The 24,849-nt window shown below is 42.5% G+C and overlaps 1 protein-coding gene and 1 pseudogene across 3 annotated transcripts in view; one reads left to right on the top strand and one right to left on the bottom strand.

Annotated features, from left to right (window-relative positions):
• The window catches only part of DCP1A (decapping mRNA 1A), a 63,024-nt gene extending 41,423 nt beyond the window's left edge, over nucleotides 1–21,601 (top strand). Inside the window, exons 5-10 of one of the 3 annotated variants that reach the window (XR_014822386.1) lie at nucleotides 380–518; nucleotides 2,175–2,288; nucleotides 11,714–12,466; nucleotides 14,567–15,755; nucleotides 16,210–17,332; nucleotides 17,633–17,964. Coding sequence is in view for 2 of the 3 variants with exons in the window: in NM_001244358.1 (NP_001231287.1) it covers nucleotides 380–518; nucleotides 2,175–2,288; nucleotides 11,714–12,466; nucleotides 14,567–14,632; nucleotides 17,114–17,332; nucleotides 17,633–17,713 (1,372 nt within the window). In the remaining variant the exon portion in view is untranslated. Of the gene's footprint in view, nucleotides 1–379; nucleotides 519–2,174; nucleotides 2,289–7,379; nucleotides 8,897–9,189; nucleotides 10,847–11,020; nucleotides 12,467–14,566; nucleotides 15,756–16,209; nucleotides 17,333–17,632 lie in introns of those variants that run through there. The other 2 variants (NM_001244358.1, XM_084986876.1) reach the window with 2 other exon arrangements.
• Nucleotides 21,602–24,379: 2,778 nt separating this feature from the next.
• Nucleotides 24,380–24,529, bottom strand: LOC146397342 (U2 spliceosomal RNA; annotated as a pseudogene).
• Nucleotides 24,530–24,849: the final 320 nt, after the last annotated feature.

Here is a 24,849-nt window from a genome sequence, read left to right as displayed (position 1 = left end):
GGTGGCATCATTCATTTTCAATAATTAGTCTGATTATTTCTGAGATACTTTTTAAAAAGAGAGAGAGAGAAATAATGAGATAATTTAGGAGATTTTTAGTTTAGTAAAGGTACCTGCTTCTACCAACTCTGGAAAGGAATTCTGTTATATAGGCCTTCTAACAGTGAAATATATTCGTTAGTACTGTTGTGAATGAGATGGTAAAGTATTTAGTCATATACTCCTGGAATGAGGTAGCCGAGGCTCTGTGTTTTGTTTTTCAAGAATGGTGTTGAGGAGAATGGCATTCTTCCTATGTCTTGGAAGGTGGATACCCAAAGGGTTCTTGGGTCAGATTGTGTTGAAAGAGGTCTTTCTAAAACCCATTCTCCTCCTCTAGCGTGGTAGAAGAAGAGACACGGCGGTCCCAGCAAGCAGCTCGGGATAAGCAGAGTCCCAACCAGGCCAATGGCTGCAGTGACCACAGGCCCATCGACATCCTGGAGATGCTAAGCAGAGCCAAGGATGAGTATGAGAGGGTGAGACTCTGAGTGCTGACCGGGAGGACCAAGGGGAGGAGACCTGTACAGAGCTCAGGGAATTGGGGCGGGTCACCTCCAGGGCCAACAGAAATAAGTAGTTTAGGAGTTCCCATTGTGGTGCAGAAGGAATGAATCTGACTAGTAACCACTAGGTTGCAGGTTTGATCCCTGATCTCGCTCAGTGGGTTAAGGACCCAGCATTGCCGTGAGCTGTGATGTAGGTCACAGACACGGCTCGGATCCTGTGTTGCTGTGGCTGTGAAGTAGGCCAACGGCGATAGCTCCAATTTGACCCCTAGCCTGGGAACCTCCATATGCCGAAAGTGCGGCCCTTAAAAAAAAAAGAAAGAAGTAGTTCAAAAAGAAAACAAATCTATAGTTTTAAGCTTGAAAGAAAAAGAGATTTTCTTACCTTAAAAAATTTAGAATGCTCTTTTTTTTTTTTCTTCATTATTTTCTTACCTTGCCTACAGCATGTGGAAGTTTCCCAGCCAGGGATCACTGAAGTGACAGCGCCAGATCTTTAACCCAATGCACCAGAAAATAACTCCCTAGAATGCTCTTTTCTTATCTCTGTAAAATTACTGTGGCAGTAAATGGTTTGGGGCTGTAGGAGTTAGCCTCTAGCACATAGTTCTGGAAAAGCTTCACACCTCTTCTTCCACCCGGAAGGCTCTGCTTGGTTAGGGATTTATATCAGTTTTGAAAAGTACTCTTGGGGAGTTCCCATCGTGGCGCAGTGGTTAACGAATCCGACTAGGAACCATGAGGTTGCGTGTTTGATCCCTGGCCTTGGTCAGTGGGTTAAGGATCTGGCGTTGCCGCGAGCTGTGGTGTTGGTCGCCGATGTGGCTTGGAATCCCGAGTTGCTGTGGCTCTGGCATAGGGCAGCGGCTACAGCTCCAATTAGACTCCTAGCCTGGGAATCTCCATATGCCGCAAGTGCGGCCCTAGAAAAGGCAAAAAAAAAGAAAAAAAGAAAAGTACTCTTGGAGTACCTGTTGTGGTTCAGCAGGTTAAGAACCTGAGTAGTATCCATGAGAATTCGGGTTCAGTCCCTGGCCTCCATCAGTGGGTTAAGAAACTGGCATTGCCACAAGCTGTGGTGTAGGTTGCAGATGCGGCTCGGATACCACATTGCTGTGACTGTGGTGTAGGCTGGCAGCTGCAACTCTAGTTTGACCCTAGCCCAGAAACTTGCGTATGCTGCAAGTAAGGCCCTAAAAAAAAGAGAGAGAAGTACTCTGAGAGTTCCCTAGTGGCCTAGTGTTTAAGGATCAGTCACTCCTGTGGCTCGGGTTTAATGCCTGACCAGGGAACCTGACCAGGGAACTTTTGTATGCCTCACGTGCAGCCAACTAAATAAATAAATAAATAAATGGAAGAGAGTACATAATAAAGTAATGCTATTGACTTTTCCCTAAAGGAGTTATAAAAATAAGAGTTGTTACCAACACTTGTCTTTAAAATCACGTGTTCCACTTTCTAGAAATTTTATTGTTCAGGTTATTTACATGTGAGTACAAAGCAAACATTTAGAAAGATTTTTTTGCTTGATTTTTAAAACAGTGTTTATAATAACCTTGAATGCTGTTTTGTGAGCCAAACAATAGAAAGCTTTCTCATGTGATATACTTTTCCTTTTAATTTAAGAATCAGATGGGTGACTCAAATATCTCCAGCCCTGGGTTACAGCCAAGCACTCAGATCTCCAATCTGGGAAGCACTGAGACTCTGGAAGAGACACCATCTGGGTTACAAGATAAGGTTGGTACAGCTAAACCCCTAGCATTGGCCAAAGTAACCTAATGCAGAGTCAACATCATGTAAGGATTTTAATGCGGTATAAATTTGATTTGTTCACCTGTCCAAGTATATATATACAAGCAGCAACATAATGTCATCCTCTCCTGTCCTATCCCCTGGTCCATGTGACTGCCTTTCATCTGGATTTTGTTAGCCTTCTGTCTGGTTTCTCAGCTTTTACCCTTGCCACTCCCTTCTCTTCTCTTAACCCAGCAGCCAGAGTAATCCTGGTATAACATAAAGTAAATCCTCCAGTGGTGTCTTACCTCACTGAAATAAAAGTCAGGGTCATGGCAGTGACCCACAAGGCCTACCCGATCTGGTCTGCCTACCCCTGGCCTCATCTTCTACCTTTCTGCCTTGTTCCCAATGTCATTGGCTTTTCTGCCTTTACACAAATGAGCCACACCTACCCCTGACTCAGGACAGGCTTTCACACTTAACTGTTCCCTTGGCCTGGAAAACTTCCCTCCTAGAGGTAGCTTGCTCCCTTTCTTCCTTCAGGTCTCTAGTGTCTTCCATACAGGTAGGGGCTTCTCTGACCGCCCCGGATTTGTTTTGTTTTGTTTCTTTGTTTTTGTTTTTGCTTTTTGTCTTTTTAGAGCTGCACCCACGGCAAATGGAAGTTCCTAGCTAGGGCTTGAATCAGAGCTGCAGCTGCCAGCCCACACCACAGCCACAGCAACTTGGGATCCGAGCCACATCTGTGACCTACGCACAGCTCATAGCAACACCGGATCCTTAACCCACTCAGCAAGACTAGGGATCAAACCTGCATCTTCATGGATATGAGTTGGGTTCATTACCACTGAGCCACAATGGGAACTCCACCACCCTGTTTTAAATAGGACTCCTCCCCTGCCCCTGTCCTGCTGTGCTTTATTTTCTCCCAGTTAACAAGGTGTATGGTTTTCTTATTTATTCATTGTGTGTCTCCTCCCCACCAAAATGTAAACTCCATGGGGGCATACAGTTTTATCTGCCGTGTTCATTGCTATATCCTCAGCCTCTAGCACTGTAAATATTTGTTGAATGAATTACTTCCCTTTATGACTGATGGCTTGATAAATGAACAAATATCAAGTAAAAAATATAGTTCTTTTATTAAACTTTTTACTTTGAGATAATTATAGATCCATACACAACTATAAGAAATGATACAGAAGATCCATGTCCCCTTTACCCATTTATTGCATTGATAACAGCTTGCAAAATGTAGTACACTATCACAACCAGGATCTTGACACAATATACCCATCTCATTCATATTTCCTTACTTTTATTCATACTCATTTGTGTGTGTATGTGCATGTGTGTACTTAGTTCTGTGCAATTTTTTCTTATGTAGAGCTTTGTGTATCTACCACCACAGACAAGATGTAGTAGATCCACACAAGGATTCTTGATTGCCCTTTGATTATCACACTGACTTACATGTCGCACCCTCCCAGCCTTCCCCCTTCCCATCCCTAGCCCCCAGCAGTGACTAATCTGTCTCCAGCTCTATAATGTTGTTGCTTCAAGAAGTTTCTGTAAATGGGAGTTCCCATTGTGGCTCAGCTGGTTACAAACCCTACTAGTATCCATGAGGATATAGGTTCGATCCCTGGCCCTGCTCAGTGGGTTAAGGATCCAGCACTGTCATGAGCTGTGGTGTAAGTCATAAATGTGGCTCAGATCCCACGTTGCCGTGGCTGTGGCATAGGGTGGCAGCTGCAGCTCCGATTAGACCCCTAGCCTGCGAACTTCCATATGCCACAGGTACAACCCTAAAAAGAAAAAGAAGAATTTTCTATAAATGGAATCATACAATATATAAACTTCTGGGGTTGTCTTTCTTCATACAGCACAACTCCTGAAGATTCATTGAAATTGTTGTGTATATCAATAATTCCCTTTCACTGCTGGGTGTAATTTACATTTTTAACCATTTTCCTGTTAAGGGACATCTGGATTGTTTTAAGTTTAGGGCTGTTATTAATAAAACTTCCATGAACATTTGTATGTATGTTTTTGTATATAAATTTTTTTTCTCTGAAATAAATGCCCAAGAGTGTAAATGTTGGGTAATTTGGTAATTGCATGTTTTAATTTAGTAAAAAACTGCCATATTGTTTTCCAGAGAGGCTGTACTATTTTACATTCCCATGAACAATGTATCCATCATCTTTTTTAGGTGTGTAGATGATGGTTAATTTAAAACAGATTTTTGTATACTATATACCTTTGCTCCATTTTACCGTGCTTGGAGTTAGGATCCTGAAGGCCAAACATATATTAAAAGCAGTGCTATGTAAAATTTAATTTTACAAAAATAGATGTTAAGAGAGGCAGGGAAGGAGCAGAGTCTCCAGATTCCTTCTGGTCTGGTTTATTAGCCATGACTGTCCAGTGAGCCAGTCACTTCCTGTTTTCTTTCTGTTTTTTTTTTTTAAGGTCCACACCAGTGGCATATGGAGGTTCCCAGGCTAGGGGTCCAATTGGAGCTATAGCCACCAGCCTACACCACAGCCACACAATGCCAGCCACAACAAGCCCAGCCAGGTCTGCAACCTATACCACAGCTCACAGCAACACCAGATCCTTAATCCACTGAGCGAGGCCAGGGATCAAACCTGCATCCTATGGATGCTAGTCAGATTCATTTCTGCTGAGCCACGACTGGAACTCCATCTTTCTTTTTTTTTTTTTTAATTAATTTTTATTATATATTGGAGCATAGTTGATTTACAATTTTGTCTTAGTTTCAGATGTACAACAAAGTGATTTAGTTATACATATATCCCTTTCCTTTCTGAATCATGGGATTAAGGATTCTTGCACTGCCTAACTCACAGACTAACTGTAAGACCCAAATGAAAAAAATGGACCCTTAGAGTTACATTGTGGTTCAGCAGTAATGAACCTGACTAGGATACAGGAGGACACGGGTTTGATCCCTGGCTTTGCTCAGTGGGTCAAGGATCCAGTGTTGCCGTGAGCTGTGGTGTACGTCGTCGCAGATGAGGCTCACATCTGGTGTTGCTGTGGCTGTGGTGTAGGCTGGCACCTGTAGCTCCAATTCAGTCCCTAGCCTGGGAACTTCCATATGCCATGGGTGTGGCCCTAAAAAAAAAAAAGGAAGGAAGGAAAGAAATGGGCCTCCTAAAACTCCATTTTATAGGCCACAGTGGCAGCATTTTGTAAACTATTGAGATCTGGATACTATCAAAGCCCCATGATTGACGAAAATTAGCTTAAATCCATAATCAGCCCTATGCAAAGATAGTTCATTGGTGTAGTAGTACTGCCATCTAGTGCTGAGAAAAAAAAATGCTCTTGAGCTTTAATAGTATTAAATTTTACTTGTTCCATAATTAACTTATTGTTAAACTTCCCTTGGGACTGTTTTCCTAGATTTTTTTTTTTTGGTATTGTTTTTTTGGTCCCTGTGGTTAAGAATAATCATACCTTCTAGTGTTCCCAGGGCACTCCCAGGTAAGAAATCTGACATGTACACAATAAACTTAAACAGAAATATTAGATTCTGGAGTTCCCATCATGGCTAAGCAGAAATGAATCCAACTAGGAACCATGAGGTTGTGGGTTCAATCCCTGGCCTTGCTCAGTGGGTTAAGGATCCGGCATTGCCGTGAGCTGTGGTGTAGGTCGCAGATGCAGCTCAGATCTGATATTGCTGTAGCTGTGGTGTAGGCCGACGGTTACAGCTCTGATTGGACCCCTAGTCTGGGAACCTCCGTATGTCATGTGAGGCCCTAAAAAGACAAATATATATATATATATATATATATATATATATATATATACAAGCTTCTCTAAACAGCAAAATAGGGTGAGGAAGGAACAATGGTCTGCTATAATTTATAAGAATTTTTTTGAGTACCATACATGCTGTCACTTAGTAAATTCTGTTTCCCAAGGGAATGGTCAGACTAAAACTAGGTTTAAGTGAGGCATTGCAGAGCTCAGAATCTAGACTTTAAGCTTATTCAGACATGAATCAAGAATAAAATTTCACCTTTTCCACAGATGAGGGATGATGAATCCATGAATAAAAAGCCCAGCTCCTAGAGGAATGCAGCCAGTTTTTCTTGTCAGAAGCAGAGAAGCATAGAGAGGGTCCTTTCCAAGTCAGATTATATAGAGCTTTAGGGAGCTTACATGGAGGCACGTGCTATGCTCTCTCACCCTCCTTTGACTGATTAAGCCATTTACCTATTTCCAAAAATTGGTCCATTTTGACCTGTGTCCACTTCTTAGTCCTTTGAGCCATAGTTGTACCTCTGTTTCCCAGAGGATTATATCACCATTCAGTTGATTAGGTAACCTGTAATCTGCTCAGTGGACATCTCAGTGCAGTGCAATAGTGATTAAGAATGTGAAGTGTCTTGTTAGAACTAGGTTGGAGTCTGGTTCTGTTGTTGTACTTGAGCATCATCTATAAAATGGCAATAATAATAGTACTCTGACACCCATCCCACACACCCTATTCCAGAGAAGGTCTGAGAATCTGTGTCTGGCCTGGCAGAAGTTGCAGGGAGGCAGCATGGAGAAATCTGGAAACTGTCTGCTTCATTTGCAGTCAGGGTGCAGCGTTCTACCATATAGTTTCCTTTTTTTAATATGAAGTAGATTTTAAGCCATTAGAAATACCTGTTTTTAAATATAAGTGTAGAAACATTTCACATGTAAATGTGGATAATTTTACTTATTCAAAAGTTGATTTGTGGGAGTTCCCTTTGTGGTGCAGCAGAAACTAATCTGACTAGTAACCATGAGGATGCAGGTTCAATCCCTGGCCTCACTCAGTGGGTCAGGAATCCCACATTGCCATGAGCTGTGGTGTAGGTCGCAGATGAAGATCGGATCCCACGTTGCTGTGGCTGTTGTGTAGGCTGGCAGCTGTAGCTCTGATTTTACCCCTAGCCTGGGAATGTCCATGTGCTATGATAGAGGACTTTAAAAAAAAAAAAAAAATGTTGATTCGTGTTCTACTAGACAGCTAGAAATTGCCACCTGGATCATGTCATTTTTGAAGCCTAAGGTGTATTTCATTCATGGTAAGGCTTCTCCATGTCCTGTTGTTTGAGTGGTCTTTTTCTTACAACTTAAAATAGTATTCTTACTGGAAAAGACTCTTAAGTTTCTACAAGATAGTGCCAATATGGTCTCTTTTTTAAAGTAGGCATATCTAAATGTTGGTATACACACACAGACACACATGCATGCATGCATGCATTAAAAAAAAGAATGTGGTGATTGAGATCTACATAATTTGCATTAATGAATAAGAATTAATGTAGTTGTCCAGTGCTTCTTTTGCCAAGAAATCCTCACCATTTTGTTCTAAACATAATGTGTATAAAAAGGAATTAACCCATTTGAAAAATGGGCAAAGGACGGAATAGACATTTCTCCAAATAAATGTATACACAGATGGCCAACAAGTGTTGGTGAGGATATGAAGAACCTTGCATTGCTGGTGGTAATGTAAAGTGGTGCAGCAGCCCTGGAAATCATTGTGGCAGTCAAATGTAGAATTACTCTATCATCCAGCAATTCTTTTTCTGGATATGTAAGCAAAAGAATTGAAAACAAGGACTGAAAGAGATACTTTTACATTGTTCATAGCAGCGTTATTCACAATAGCTAAAAGGTGGAAACAAATTACATGTCACTTATCAGATGAATGGATAAACAAAATGTGGTATATACACACAATGGAGTGTTGTTTAGCCTTTGAAAAGAATGAAATTCTGATACCTGCTACAGCATGGATGAACCTTGAAAACATGCTTAGTGAAATTAAGTCAGTCACAAAAGCACAAATATTGTATTATTGCACATGGAATTATGTGAGGTACCTCATAGAGCACAGCATTTTCTCTCTGCCTATCAATAGACACTTGATGCCAGGGATCCAAAAGTGAATAAATCAGTGTTCAGCATGGGGAATGGAACCTCTGCATTCCACTACAGTTATGTGGTCTGGACAAAGAGAAAGAGACCTCTGTCCCATATGAGAATTCATTGTCTATTTCAGATTACAGTGAATGGATTTGAAATGTTATCAGTGAATTTCAGACAAAACAGCTGTGTCTTTAATGACCCCTTGCATCGGAGAACGATTTGTAATAGCACAGCCTTGATACCCTATCAAGTGGTTTCGTTGTTGTTATTTCTTTGCATTATGGAGTATGAGATTCCAGAAGGAGCTGATGGATTTTTAATATCCCAACATATTATTTGATATATCCAAACACAAATTTATCGTGATTACTTTTAAGGCTGTATTTGGGTTCATATAATGATGATAAAAACTGGTATCCATTTATTGAATACATGTTGGGCACCAGACATTGTATTGAAAATTTAATTTTCACAATACCTGGATGACATAATTATCCACTGTTGCCTCCATTTTTCAGATGAAGGAACTAAATAGAAATACTGCAAGAGTTCCTGAACAGTATCCATGAGGACGCAGGTTTGATCCCTGTAGGTTAAGGATCTGGTGTTGCCATGAGCTGTGGTATAGATGGAAGACTCGGCTTGGATCCCACCTTTCTGTGGCTGTGGTATAGGCCGGTAGCTACACCTCTGATTCGACCCTTAGCCTGGGAACCTCCATATGCCATGGGTGCAGCCCTAAAAAGACAAAAGAAAAGAAAAGAGATACTGTGATTTGCCCACTTAACAGCTAGCTGGTTATTGAACCTAGGTTTTTTGTTGTTTTTGTTTTTTGTTTTTTGGGTTTTTTTTGTCTTTTTGCCATTTCTTAGGCTGCTCCCGCGGCATATGGAGGTTCCCAGGCTAGGGGTCTAATCGGAGCTGTAGCCACCAGCCTACACCAGAGCCACAGCAGCGTGGGATCCAAGCCACGTCTGCGACCTACACCACAGCTCATGGCAACGCCGGATCGTTAACCCACTGAGCAAGGGCAGGGACCGAACCCGCAACCTCATGGTTCCTGGTCAGATTCATTAACCACTGCACCACAACGGGAACTCCGAACCTAGGTATTTTTTATTTCAGACCATAAGCTCTTCAATTTTTCCAAAAGTAAAAATGTAAGAATATTAAACTATATAAAATCTTTTACTTTTTTTACATTCACAATTTATAATTAAATGTTAGCGCTGCCTAATATTCGAAGTGAGATTCTGAATCTGGGAAATCCCTTAAAGTAAGTGGTAGAAAGTATTGTGATAGGATAATCTTACTAAGTCTCACTATTTAGTGGAGGGCCTAAATATACCATTTGAAGATTATATCACTTAAAAAAAGCCTCTTGTCACATTAACTTGCCAAGTTTTATGTGTTAGCTTTTTTATGTTAATAGAATTTTCTTTATTGAATATTTCCTAAGATATAATTGTTTGGTTTGAAATTATAATTTTGTACAACCGGAAGAGGCTTGTCCCTCTTTTCCACATCACCTGTCTTACACAATCTCCCATCTCCTGCCCTGCCTTCTCTCTCTTACCCAGCAGATGCTGCCCTCACCCCAGAGTGAAATGCACAGTGATGCTCCTCATACTTTTTCTGCCCCTCACATGTAAACTCTTAGCATCCTCAGTCCTCGGTGCTAGCCTCCCTTCCCTGTTGTCCTTGCTCAGCAAAAGGGATCCCTAACCCCCTTCCCTTAAGAACCTGCTGCCCAGAAGCTCCTCTTCTCCCCACCACTGCCCATCATAGCACAATACCCTGGCACCTGCTTAACACCATGATTATTAGTCAAATGGATGCAACAGACATTTAGGGGAAGCTGAGCTTGTTTTCCTATAGAAATATGATCATACCATAACACTACCATCATTTTATTTCAGATGCAATGTCCTAGGGCCTTTGTAGACTTTCTGGGGCCCTGAGAATCATGTGCTTCAGTGAATTTTTTTTCTGTGTAAACATATATGTAAACAACCAAGAAGTCCACATACTTTAGAAATAAAGCCATAAGTTGAGCCTGCTTGCATTCTCAAAGTGTTTTGTCTCCTATCAGAACATAAGCTCTGTCAAGGTAGGCTTTTTTTCTTATTCCCTGGTATGTCCTTTGGGCCAGAGCAGAATCTGGCACCCTGTGGATACTCAGTAAATAAAGGTTAAATGAATTCAGCAATACTATTTGAAGGGAGGGTGCAAGAAAGCTCACAAATAGAAAGCACAAATATTTCTCCTCTGACTCGTTGCAGTGGTATCAATAAACCAGATCACTAAATATATGTAAATTTAACATTTTTGGGCTTAACATTTTCAGGAATCCTTTTTGTTAAGGATTCTGTGATTTGGGAGAAGGAAGGGGGAATGGCTTGCTATTTAAAAAATGATTAAAAATTAGAAAAGACAGTGGATTAAGAGGTACTAACTACTATATATAAAATCAAATAACTGGAGTTCCCACCGTGGCACAACAGGATAAGAGGTGTCTTGAGAATGCTGGACACAGGTTCGATCCCCAGTCCAGCACAGTGGGTTAAGGATCCATTGTTGCCACAGCTGCAGCTTAGGTCACAACTGCAGCTTGGATCTGATTCCTGGCCAGGGAACTCCATATGCTGTGGGGCAGCCAAAAAATAAAAATAAATTTGATCCCTAGCCTCACTCAGTTGGGTTAAGGATCCATCATTGCCCTGAGCTGTGGTATAGGTAGCAGACGTGGCTTGAATCCCTCTGGTGTTGGCTGGCAGCTGCAGCTCCAGTTTGACCCCTAGCCTGGGAACTTCCGTATGTGGCAGGTGTGGCCCTAAAAAGTAAAAAAAAAAAGTAAAATAAGTAAGATATAAGGATATATTGTACAGTACAGGGAATATAGCCAATAGTTTATAACTTTGAGGTATGTTCTATAAAAATACGATGTTGGACACCTGAAACTAATATAATACTGTAAATCACCTACAGTGATTATTTTTTTTTAGAAGTAAAATTTATTTTCCGATATTTAAGGCCCAGTCCTCAAGGTGTAATGCCTACCTTTTTATGAAGAATCATGAAAATAAAAGTCGGATTGCTTGATCAGCATTTGGTTCCTCTGTCTTCTTGAGTATATAATTTCCCTATATGTGTTACTGATGTGGGGCAATTAGGCGCAATTAACTTTGTGGTAAAGGAATTGCATCTTTACCATGAAAAAAGGTAAATTCTAAACTATACCCTGGAGTCCCTAAAAATTGAATTTTATTACCCATGCAGATTTCTGTCCACTACCTTGAGGAGATCAGATGCCCCTTGACCTTAATCCCGAGAACATCTTCAGTTTGTTCCATTTCTTATTTTCCAGACTTTACCCATCCTTGCTTCTGCAGAGTGTTTTAGTTGATAGAAAAGAAGTTTAGTAACACTGATTTGCAAGAGATTTCTTTCATTGGATGGTTCGATTTGTTTTTCAGTCTGCTCTTTCCGGACACAAACATCTGACGGTGGAAGAATTATTTGGAACCTCTTTACCAAAGGAACAGCCAACAGTTGTGGGTCTGGAGTCAGAAGAAGTGGAGAAACTACCAGGAGATGACTCCCAGAAAGAGCCCAGCTCATTCCTACCATTTTCCTTTGAGCCTTCAGGAGGGGGCCCTCAGTCAGAAAACATGGGCATCCGTCCTGCTGCCCACCACTCAGTGCAACCTGAAGTCACCACCCCGGTGCTAATCACTCCTGCCTCCATCACACAGTCTAGTGAAAAGCAGGCCCCAAGCTATGCGATCCCGTTGCACCCTGTGCTCAGTCCCACTCTACCAGCAGAAGCTTCTACTGCACAGGCTCCTCCCAGCTTACCCCGAAGCACCACCATGATGCAGGCAGTGAAGACCACGCCTAGACAAAGGTCTCCACTCTCGAGTCAGCCAGTCCCTGAGCTGAGCCAGGCCAGTCTGGCTGCCAGCCAGAGCCCATTCAGGGCCCCACTGAACGTGACAAACACAGCTAGTACATCCCTCCCAAGTGTTGATCTTCTCCAGAAACTCAGGTTGACCCAACAGCATGACCAAATACAGACACAGTCACTTGGGAAAGGTGCAGTGGCACCCAGCTTTTCTCCAGCAGCTGGCCAGCTGGCCACACCTGAGAGCTTCATAGAGCCTCCCCCTAAAACAGCAGCAGCAAGAGCCTCAGCCTCCCTCAGCAACATGGTGCTTGCTCCCCTTCAGGTACTGGCAGGAGGGTGGGTGGCTATAATTGGGTAGGATGAAACTGCAAGGCCCTGGACTTTGATTGATAGGAGACAGAGAGTTGTTTAAAGAAACAGCTTTTGAATATGTCAGGGGCTAGAAGAAAGGAGAGGTGAGAAGCCCTTCATTGACCAACCACAGCATTGGTAACTTGTGTTGTAACTCAATTCCATTTCCCAAAATTATTTCAACTGATAAAAGCTAAGGAATAGTATTTATGTTTTCCTTTCCAGGAGTGTGTCTTATGGCATTTTTGCCTGACAGTTCCAAGAGTCCTTATTTGACTCAGGACCTTGGATCCAAATTATCCCAAATTTTGTTCCATTCCCAGCACCCTCAGTACTCTTGCTGAGTTCCTGCCTTGTGCCAGGCACATTAGGGATGCTGTAAAAGCATCCTGGATTTGGAGGCCTGAGGTCAAATAAGCTTCCTAGGGAAACTGGTGTTCAGCTGAGAGCCAAAGGCTTAGTAGAAGTCAGCCAGAGCTAGCGTAGAGGAAGAGCTTCTGGAGGCAAGGAAGATAGCCTCATGCAGAGCCTGCACGTGGGAAGCTATTTGCTGAACTTAAAGAACTATTATGCGACTGGATCTGTAGGGAAAGAAGCATTGGGGAGCAGGTATTGGTTGATGAGCAGAACTTTGTAAATTATGTCACGGTGTTAGAGGTTTGTTCTCAGGGCCCTGAGCAGTCCTTCAAGGGCTTTGAGCCAAGGGTGGCTTGCTGGGTAAGAGGAAGGCGGGAGAAGGATGGCCCATCAGGAAGGAACCCAGGACAGTCATCCAGGCTTGAGCTGGGGGGCCTTCACTGGAGAATGTGGACAAGTGGATCTGTTAAGAGGTATCATCAGTAGGACTTGGTGGTAGATTGCGTGTGGGGGGTGAAGAAAATGTTTATCCTGCAATAATTTATAAGGTTGGTGAGTTTACAAATGAGGAAATTGGGTCAGAGTTGAAGTGACTTGTGCAAGATCACAAAACCAAGGGGTTAGAACCTTCCACTCTGAACGACTATGTTGGTTGAGGGTTTTAATCTCATGCTTTTCAATAATAATAATCCCCAGCTCTTAACTTTTACCAAGTAATATTGTATGGAAGAGCCCATCATAATAATTGAATATTATTTCTTAGTTAATGGAGTATTTTGTTCCATTCCACTGAAATTCTGTACATAAAGAGAAGAAACTTAGTGTATCAGCTACATTAAACTGTCATTCTTTGCCATTTCTGTCTGCATTATAAGGAGGAGAGAGAATGTTCTGTTTAACACATAGGTATCACACCCAACATGCATCTGCTGCCACTGTTCCTGTAGTTATAGAAGCACAGTGGGCCATGTTGAATGCCACCCGCTCCAGATTTTGACCTCTGGACTGACACCCTGCTCTCCAGCATGCCTCCTTGTGGGCGAAGCCTACATAAATGTACATTTTCATCTGTGGCAGTATCAAATTTTATGACGTGGGGCTTTATTGAGTTCTGTTGTATTTGCTCTACAACAGGAGGTTCTATGTCTCCCAGTGAATGGGGATAAAATTTAGCACGTCAGGGAGTTCCTTGGTGGCCTAGCAGGTTAAGGACCCAGCATTGTCAGTTCTATGGCTCGGCTTCCTGCTGTGGTGTGAGTTAAGCCCCTGGCCTTGGAACTTTTGTGTCAGGCACAGCCAAAAAAAATTTTAACATGTGGAAAGTGTGACTCTGGATGAAGACCATTTAGTGCCACCTGTCCAAAGCTTAAATCTGCTTATCACAACGTAGCACACTGCCAGGATCTTGCATCTCTATAGCCTCAACAGTAAAAAGAGCTTGTATAAGAGATGCAGGTTTCAGCTTTTTCCTTAGGCCTTCAAGGCTTTGCCTACATCCCTGTTGGGTGGAACTGGAGGGAGTCAAGGGTCCCAAAGCTCTCATCCTGCAGTCAAGTCGTTGGTTGTATTGTCAGCCTCTTCCCTCAAGAATCTAGGAACTAGTTCATGTCTGAACTGTTCCTTATTGCTGCTAACCTACATTTTTCCCCCATAACTAAGAAATCTTTATAGAAATTTGCTACATCCGTTAATCTTTTCTTTTTAAACATTGCAGTCTATGCAGCAAAACCAGGATCCTGAAGTTTTTGCCCAGCCTAAGGTGTTATCCAGTGCCATCCCGGTAAGGATTCCCTTTTTCTGAAGAACACAGTGTGTTCTTCTGCTAGGTATGAAGTAAAACATTGTTACTTGAGTAAAAAGTTTTAGCTTTCAACCTAGGTCCCTCCTTCTTAGATACCCCTAGACCAGGCTCCCCCTGCTCCCCCAGGCAGAGTTCATTGCTGTGGCCTCTGTAGGCATCAGGACATCTGTGCCAGTGTCTTCCCTTGTGTATATGCAACAGCAGGGTCAGCCACTCAGTGTTTGTGAAGGGGTGACTGCTAAGAGCGTGTCAGCCTGGTTTCTATAAGTAGGAGATCATCTGTGCCTTGGAAGAGTGTCACTGCCCTGCTCTCATTGGCTTCCATTGCTCTGATGACAAAGCCTACCAGGCCTGTGTTCTCTGTCCCTTCCTTGCTGCCTCTCCCCTGCCTCATTGTTTAAAACTTTTCTTCATCCTCCACTACCTACCAGCCTTGACATGCACACTTGTTTTTTTCAGTGCCTGAATTTTAGCTTTCCATTTGCCTTTTTGAGCCTTTATGCCTCTCCTCAAGTCTCAGAATTTAAACTAAAGCCAGCTTCTGACTGGTCTTGTTAACAGATCTTTTCTGTAGCTTGTCGTGCTGCATGTGATCATTGGGAGCTGTCAGCCTGGTGTTGCACCAAAAAAGCTAACTAAATGGGAGTTCATTTGTGGCTCAGCAAGTAGAGGACCTGTAGTTGCCACTGCAGCAGCCCAAATCACTACTGTGGCAGTTTGATCCCTGGCCCGGGAACTTCCACATACCATATGTGTGCCCCCCCCAAAAAAAAAACACCTAACTAAATGGCTCAGAACCAAAACCATACTCTTGAAACTATGGCAGAGTTCTTGACTATTTGTAAATGAGGAGAGTGACAGGAGAAAGAGAAATGTAGCTATCTGTCGATTGTATCAAATGTGAGGATTATTGAAAATGCTGATTACTTCTGATTTGTATATTCTGATGGTTAGCCATTATTAGCCTAGAACTACATTTACATGGGGGAAGGAGGTAGACATTAGTTTTATTTTTTAAAAATTTTATCTTTGGGAGTTACCGTCGTGGCTCAGTGGGTAATGAACCTGACTAGCATCCATGAGGATGTAGGTTCGATCCCAGGCCTCTCTCAGTGGGTTGAGGATCTGGCGTTGCCCTGAACCATGGTGTAGGTTGCCGACGCAGCTCAGATCCCACGTTGCTGTGGCTGCAGCGTAGACTGGAGGCTACAGCTCCGATTTGACCCCTAGCCTGGGAACTTCCATATGCTGTGGGTGTGGCCCTAAGAAGACAAAGAGGCAAAAAAAAAAAAAAAATCTTTGAAACCTATAATGGTATAATAAATATATTAAACACCACCAGAGAAACTAACTAGCTTCATATAACTGGGTTTGTGTGTGTGTGTGTGTGTGTGTGTTTGTCTTTTGGGGGCCACACCCGCAGCATATGGAGGGTCCCAGCTAGGGGTCAGACTAGGGATTGAATAGGAGCTGCAGCTGCAGCCTACACCACAACTGCAGCAATTCGGGATCCAAGCTGTGTCTACAACCTACACCACAGCTCACAGCAATGCCAGATCCTCAACTCACTGAGCAAGGCCAGGGATCGAACCCATGTCCTCATGGATACAGTCAGGTTTATTAACCACTGAGCAATGGCAGGAACTCCATAATGATTTTTTTAGATTCTCTTTTTTACTAAATAAAACTTAAATATAATAAAATGCATTTTTTTTTGTTTGTTTTTTGGGGGTTTTTTGAGGTTTTTTGTTTTTTTGCTTTTTAGGACTGTACCCATGGCATATGGAAGTTCCCAGGCTAGGGGTGAATCAAAGCTACACCACAGCCACAGCAACACAGGATCTGAGCCACGTCTGCGACCTACACCACAGCTCACAGCAACACCAGATCCCCCACCCACTAAGCAAGGTCAGGGATCAAACCCGACCTCTCGTATACTAGTCGGTCTCATTTCTGCTGCACCACAACAGGAACTCCCTGGAACTCCCAGATTTTTAAATTGCTTTTCAACGTACATATATCCCATGGTTAATGACTGAATCAAGATATGTAACATTTCTGTCACCTCAGAAAGTTCCTTCATACCTTCTTCCAGTCATTTCCCTGAGCCTCAAGTAAAAACTTTAAATTTTTAATTTATCTTAGGATTCTTCTTATTGTGCATACCCTGCTGTTATTTATCAGATTTCCCTTCTGTGATGATTGGGCTTGACTTCTCCTAACAACTCTAGAGCATCCTTATCATAGAAATAGGCTTGTCATTCTTTAGCTAACACACTTCCCAACCAGACTAAAATGCTCAAATGCTGCTCCTGAATGTTTATCTGAGCCCCAGGTAGTTAATGTTGCACTCTGCTCTCCAGTCTCCTACAGTTTGTGCTTATTGTCAGGCATCCCCTACTCTGGGCCTGGCTGCTGGCTTCCATACTCTGGTGCCAAATGACCATTGTTCTCCTGCAGGTGGCAGGCCCCGCACTGGTTACTGCAACAACCTCAGCAGTGTCCTCAGTCCTGCTCTCTCCAAGTGTTTTCCAGCAGACAGTCACAAGGTCCTCAGACCTGGAGAGGAAAGCAAGCTCCCCTTCTCCTCTCACTGTTGGAACATCAGAAAATCAGAGAAAGCCTTCCATTATCCTCAGCAAGTCTCAGCTCCAGGATACATTAATACATCTAATCAAGGTATGTAGGATATCAATTTAGGCTTTGAATTTTCATTCTATAAAAAAAATTCTATTCTTCTTAGAAAACTAGTTAATAAAAAAAAATCAAGACTAGCCAGGACCAGTGTTTCTCTCATCCTCGATGTATATTCCAGGTGGAAAAATATCTGAGTGAATTCTAAAATATTACTCATGGTTGTCTATGGGCAGTAAGATTCTTTGGGTAATTAGTTACAAGTCATTTGTACAGCCTTTTCCTAAGCTGATATCAAGGAGGTAAGTTCTGACGAGGTCAATGTGACATTACCATCTCTTACAGAATGACTCCAGCTTCCTCAGTACACTTCACGAAGTCTACTTGCAGGTTCTGACCAAGAACAAAGACAACCACAACCTATGACTGGAGCAGAGAGAATCTGAAGGCAGAATGTCGACCTCAAAAACAAATAGGCCTCATCATGGAAACTTCTAAAAAGAACACTGAGTTTTGAGAGTCCTAAAATTGAGCCTATGAGAAAGAGACTCACTTCTTAAGAATGTTTTCCAAGTGACGTTCTCAGTGATAATGGAGGTTTCACTGTGAAGCATCACCAGCAGACCTTTGTTTTGACAAAAAAAAAAAAAAAAAAAAAAAAATAACCATTGTTTTAAGTCGTGTGGGTGTTTTCATCAGTTCTAAGCAAGTTTGTGTAATAAGGATTTCCTAATTTTCAGATCGCTTTCACATTCAAGGTCTTAGAGAAGAGGGGTCACCAGCCTTGCAGCAGTCAGAGTTCAGCCCAGCCTGCACCCCTCATCCCTCCACTCCTCCCCCTGAAAACTTGAGCATTAGGGTGATAGTCAAGTTCTGAACAGAGCAAAAGACAGCTCTGTGCAAAGTAGCTTCCAGTTTTAAGGATCATCTATTTCTAAGTTGGCAAATTAGGACTGATGTATTCAAGTGAAGTGTATTTTATATTAATGCCCCATCTGGGCCTTAAAAGTTCTGAAATTTCTTACTTATGTTTTAGGTGTCCCCAGAGGTGCCATGCAACAGACTCCTAGTGGGGTGACAACATTTGAATAGGACCCTGCTGGCCCTATGGTAGCGTGGGAGCAGGCAGGGCATACCTTTGAGGCAAAGGCTGGGGCTGTTAAGGCCCAAATTCTATCAGAGATCTTTTTAAGTTAAATTCTCCAGTGGTTTTGAAAATGTTGAGTTTCTGTGTGAATCATAGCCTTATTTTCCTTTTCTGTCTAAATACAGTTAGAAGTCATTGTTAATTGTTTTCCTTAACACTTTGACAAAAGGACCAGTGGACCAATCTGACAAAGCCATTCTGGTTCTGTTCCTCAAGTCTACTGAGAATAGTTTTAAAGCTATGCAGAAAAGGGAGCTGTTATTCACACTGCCCTTACTTTATTGTAGAATATGGAGTTTGAAGCAAAGTGTGAAATTCAGAACTTTACCAATGTATTCCTAGGCTGTGAGTACTTTTACAGCCCAAAGTGTGAAAATATGTAAAGATGCTTTGTTATGCTGCTATTGATCTGCCATGATTTATATTTATTCTTTTATGGCATGTAATGGTGATTAGTAATATTTTAAAGTAGATTTTGATTTATTTCAGCAATAGTAATTTTAAGATATTCTTTGAATGAAAGTGTCTTCGTTTCTATGATACAGGTCATTTTATAGTATTTAACCAATTAAGATGCACTGCTTATTTTTCTGAGCACTATTTAATGATGGGGTAAAAAACCCAATTGGCTCAACCAGCTAGCATAAGGATTAGCTGTGAATAATGCTGACAGATGTGATGGTTCCTTGGGAACAATCATTTAAGCTTTAATGGTAACTCAATCATAAATCCATAGATTTTTTTTTTTCCTAGCTGAGATTTTAGAAAATCACTTGTGAATTATGTACTTGTTTTAGTTTGGTCTTAGTTTTTTAGTATACTTTGATTGGCTTTTGTTAAACTGAAATCCTTCCTGGGTAACTTTTCTGCTTCCCAATTTAGTGTTTTCTATAGCTGTCTACCTAGTTATTTGTGAATTGTGCAGAAGTCAGGGAAGCTTCTAGGTTCTCATACTCAATTAGGAATAGTTTGTTTTCAAAGGTAGTGTATAAATTCAGCAACCAAAAATGAATTGCTTATGCATCATCCAGAAAGAGAAAGTTGCAGTAAAATACGAAGTGTTCCTGACTCCAGGAGATGGTATCCGGGAAACTATGTGACTGTGGTCAGAGAAGAGTTGTACTGGTAGGTTTGTTCACACCCCAGGCGTAATTGCAGTGGGCTTTGGTCAGCAGAAGAATCGAGGGATTCTTGTTACGATAGACATTTGGATTGAAATGGTGATTTGAGTGTGTACACTATTAAGAAAGTTGAGAAAATATCCTGAAGAAGATCTGTAATCAGATCTGTTCATTTTCACCCTTTAATCCAAGGAATGAATATGATAGATAGTAAAGAATCTGTGTTTCCTTAGTGTGAAAATAAACTTTTAAGTGCCCAAGTCATGGAGACTTGAAAAGGATAAACCTGTTTCAACTCCCAAATTTAGATAGTCAAAGCATTTTGAAAATTCAGAAGCCAGAAGTTCACTGTCACGATGACCAGGAAGTTTAGGCCAGAATGAGTCCCCAGAGAAATCAGGCCAAGCCTGAATAGCTGTAGTTGGATGACCCTGGCCAGAAAGTCGCAGTTCAGTTGCCTTATTCCTCGTTCAGGCTTCTGTCCAGAACCTCATGCTAGTTTAGGTTGCATGTTTACATCGTTGCAGTGACTGTACTGGAATCTTAGTTTTAAACCTTAGTTGAATCAGAATGGACACCAAAACAGAGATGCTTCTTGCTAGGTTTGCATAACTCCAGGTGACCTGCATTTAGGTCACCCAGTCTGTCGTGTGCCCACCCCCTCACCCCGGTGGGTGGCACTGCTTTTCTTTTGTCTAGTTAATGTGGTATCTTCAAAGGGGCTCCCACCTCCAGGCAGCAATGTTCCTTTAAGGCAGAAGCACCTCCTCATTGTGCATCTCTCCCGAGGTTTGTAAGGTGTGACTTTGAGTTCCAAGTTTTCAAGTGACTGTCAGTGTCAGGAGAAGCATTTCATGCCACCTACATGGGAATGTGCGTGTCCACAGCTTACGTGCGAGGACTTCGGGCAGCCATCCCCAGGTGGCATTTTGCTACAAGCCCAAGTTGACCTGGGTTCCTCTCTGCCAGAGGATGCGCAGGCTTAGTTTAGATTATGACCCGATTTTGCATGTCCAGAATTTTGTTCTTTTTCCACCTATGTTTTCTTGTAAAAAGTATAAACCCCATCAAATCTTCTACTAGGTAAGTATTTTTAAACCATGCAGCTTTATTACTCTCCTCCCCAAAGAATGTAGTTTGAGTTTTTCTGATTTTGGTAGTAGAGGCCATAACTGCCATTGTATTACTAATAATGCAACATGAAATTGAAGGTGCCTAACTGCTTAAAAAACAAAATCGGCCATCATACTGTAACTCTGGGCAGAATGTCACAACACAGAAGAATGAGAGGTGGCACAGGCACGAGTGGGCTCAGTCCTCGTGAGTGCAGACAAGGAGTCACAAGGGCGTATGTGTGTCCTGCGTTCTTGCTGAGCACATGTTTCTTTCTTACCTGTCTTTGGTTTTCTTTGGTTGTATTCAAAGGGCCTTCTGGAACCAATAGTGCCCTGTGTTTTCAGGTGTCTAAAATGTTAAAATCTGAACCAAGTAAAGCAGTTTGCACTGAGCTTTTTAAAAGCCGTGCTTGAGAAATTTCCCTGAGTGGGCCGGGGCCTCAAGGAGCCTGTTTTTCAGCAAATTTAGCAGGAGAGATGTGTGCAATGTTTCACTCGGTTTTGTATTTGACATCTTCATTTGAAATGCTATGATGCAATATCGTTCACTTTGAATGGGGAAATGCAAAATTGTATTTCCCTTTTATCTGTGTGATTCCTTAAGAAACATGTTTTTAAAATATACGTTCTTACTTTTTTTAAATTCTGTATTCCTGCTTTGGCCATGTGGCTCTCATGACTTTCACTCTACCAGAGTCTCAGCTCCCTGAGTTGTGGGCACGAGAAGCTCTGGAATTACAGCAAAATTTTTGTTCCATGAGCGCAATACAGCATCATTAACATTTTTAATGGTATGAATTTTATACCATCTGTGTATGTTTGCAAATATTAAGTTATTACCTGTTTTCAAATGAGCATTTTTCATCCTAAATTTTATATGTTTGCAAATATATTTTTTTAATAAAAGTTCAAAACTACGTTTTAGCACCTACTACATTCTAATTGTGTTTTTATTGAATTTACAGAAACAGGAACTTTTGGATGAGTTGTTGCACTTTGCCAGAGCATCCTAGTGCTGAGGGGGTGGGGTGAGAGAACAGAACTGACAGCGGAAACCCTTGTCTACCTGTTTCCAACTTGTTCCCAGCCAGCTGGACCCCGGGCCACACGAATTCTTAGGTCTGAAGCCTGCATCCTGGTGTTTGTCCATGACATGAGCAGTGCCCTCTTCAGTGGCTAAACAGCCAGTGTGTAACTCTTATAAAAGAACTTCATTTATTCCTCTAAGTTTTCCTCAGATAGAAGATACAGCTCTAATCATAGCCAAAAACACTGTTTAATAGGGGGATTTAGAGTCCGAGTCATTTCCCAAATTCACTCAATTCATGTGGCATTTTGTGCCAGGCATCTCATAGGGAAGAAAGGAAAGAGAGGGGAAAAGTAAAGTATTAGGAAAATCAGGGAAAAGAAAAGTGTTAATCATATATCTTCCTATTAATTGTTCACATTAAGTAGGTTCCCAAATGACATTCTCCCTAAGGTGTTTGCTAGACCTGCCTGCTTTCACAGAGCAAAGCATATGCTTAACCCTTGGTGTTCAGTCATACCCTGTGTGTGTGTGTGCATACACCTAACAGTCATCACTAATGCATGCTCATTGATATCTAAGGATTGCTGGCCACTATTGTCTTGATCTTCACAGTAACCCATTTTAGGGAGGAGAAGGGAGTTGAAGCTGGGAGTGACTGAGGGCTGTGCCAAAGGCCGCTGCTTTTTTTTTTTTACTTTTTAGGGCCACACCCACAGCACATGGAGGAATCCACAGAGCAAGGCCAGGGATCAAACCTGCGTCCTCATGGACACTAGTCAGATTCGTTTCCACTGAGCCACAACAGAAACTGCTGCCGCTGCTTATTAAGCCAGTACTGAAGCCAAGCATGCTGGAAGGCTGGTCTAGAATTCCTTTCTTGACTGGATCCATTGCCTCCATGATAAATTATTCTAGATTGCTTTGTATAGTTCTTTAGGTCACTCATTACTGTTGTTTATTACAAGCCATTATTATTCAAAGACCTGCTCATCTGCTGCTTTTCAGCTGTCAAGACCTAGGAAGCCAAGTGACCGGTTCATTGGAATTTCCTGAAAAAGTAAGGCCACTGGCTCCTGCATAAGGGCTGTAGGGGTTGGAATGTTAGGCTTCTTGGTTGTTTCTAATGACATTTTCACTCACTGTTTATGGACCCTGGTTCATCCAGCTGTTTAAAAAAAAAAAAAAAAAAAAAAAAACCTGATCTTTGAGCAAGGGGTGTATGAGTAAAAAATTGCTGAGGCTTCTCTGTTAGTCGGAGCTACAGGAACCAGTCTGTCTCTCCTGGATGAGCAACTAGAAATCTAGCTGCAGGATTTCCTCTGTGAGGGAAGCCCCCCCCCCCCTTTAGATAAAGCCAGTTCCTTGAAAAGCAGAAAAGAGCAGCAAGAAAGCCATTAAATCAAGCAAACCCCACAGCCCAGCTTACATTCCTTCTTCCAGATAATGTGTTCTGGGGTCTCTTCGTGTGATGGGAAGACGCCTAACAGGTTTCTAAAGGGTTTTGATCAGGTTAATATTCCCCACTTCTTAGAGTTTGCTGTCCCAGAACCCATGAAACTCTCCCACCTGCTGGGGGGGGGGGCCCTCACGCATCTCTTCAGGTTCACCAGGCCAAAGAGCTAAAAGTAAAGATGGGAGCTCCCATTGTGGTGCAGCAGAAGCGAATCTGACTAGAAACCATGAGGTTTCGGGTTCGATCCCCAGACTTTCTCAGTGGGTTAAGGATCTGGCATTGCAGTGAGCTGTGGTGTAGGTAGCAGACGCAGCTCGGACCCTGCGTTGCTGTGGCATAGGCCAGCAGCTGTAACTCCAATTGGACCTCTAGCCTGACTTGCGTGCGGCCCTGAAAAAGCAAAAAATAAATAAATAAATAAAAGTAGAGATGACTAGTAAGAGATTCTCACGCTCCAGAGAGGTAGAAGGAGCTTGGGAGGAGGGGGTGCACAGGCAACGTGATAGCCGCACCATGTTTGACAGACATTTCTTTGAGGTGAGTGTGACTAAATCTGAAATATAGTTCCACAGTTATCAAAACTGACATTAGTCATTGCTGTGTGGTTTGTGTGCAATTTTTTTTCAATTCAACTTTTTTTTCTTTTGCATGTTACTGACATTCTTTAATTTTTTGGCTGTGCCCACGGCATACAGAAGATTCCAGACCAGGAGTTCCTGTCATGGCTCAGCAGAAACTTATCTGACTGGTATCCATGAGGATACAGGTTCCATTCCTGGCCTTGCTCAGTGGGTTAAGGATCCAGCATTGCCGTAAGTTGTGGTGTAGTTCACAGGTGCAGCTCAGATCCTGCATTGCTGTAACTGGGGTGTAGGCCAGCAGCTACAGCTCCAATTAGACCCCTAGCCTGGAAACCTCCATATGCCATGACACCCATGGCCCTAAAAAAAAAAAAAAAAATAGAAGATTCCGGACCAGAGATCAACCCACCACAGCAGCAACCTGAGCCACAGCAGTGACAGTGCCCTTACCCCACTATACCACCAGGGAATTGTCTGGGTGTGTTCTCATTTAACCCTCTCCACGTCCCTGGGAGGTAGAGGCTATTCAAAGTGCAGCCTTGGCAAAGGGCCACACTTGACACCAACTTCCTGTCATCAGGAAGGGGCAGAGGCATTAGTCGCCTGTGGACAGTGCTGGGGCCCACAGCCCTGCTCTCAGCACTCATTGCCCTGACTCCTCAGGGCTCCTGGAGACTGAGGAGCTATTGGCGCTCCAGCCCAAGATGACAAAGTTTTTAATTCTCCTCAAGGACTTTGGAGCCCTTAAATGAACAGATACTACACTTGATCTTAGCCAAAAGGCTGAGAAGCGATGGAGCCCTTAAATGAAAGGCCAGTGTGATGGCTGGTGGCTCAACTTGAGAAAGGTAGGAGGGCAGGTGGAAAAGGCATACACACACCCTATTTGTTGTCCCTATCTGTCCCTTGGGGCTAAGAATAGCTGCTTTTCTGTCCCAGACCCAGTGCAGGATACCACATGCACACATGCACGCCTGCCCTGTCCCCTTAGATTGTGGCTCCATGGGGAACGGCAATTTCTGCACCCGTCTGTACCCACAGTGTGGCACACAGCAAGCCAGCGTGCAGAGAGGCACTGTTCGGCTTCATGTCTCCCACATGGCTCAGAACAGAGA

This window comes from Sus scrofa, chromosome 13, assembly GCF_054392235.1.
Source record: "Sus scrofa isolate SSC_HxYL_T2T_F1_AM1 chromosome 13, Sscrofa_HxYL_maternal_Yorkshire_Landrace_v2.0, whole genome shotgun sequence".
In the NCBI taxonomy this organism is placed as follows: Eukaryota; Metazoa; Chordata; class Mammalia; order Artiodactyla; family Suidae; genus Sus; species Sus scrofa.
This window is presented reverse-complemented; position numbering and strand designations above follow the sequence as displayed.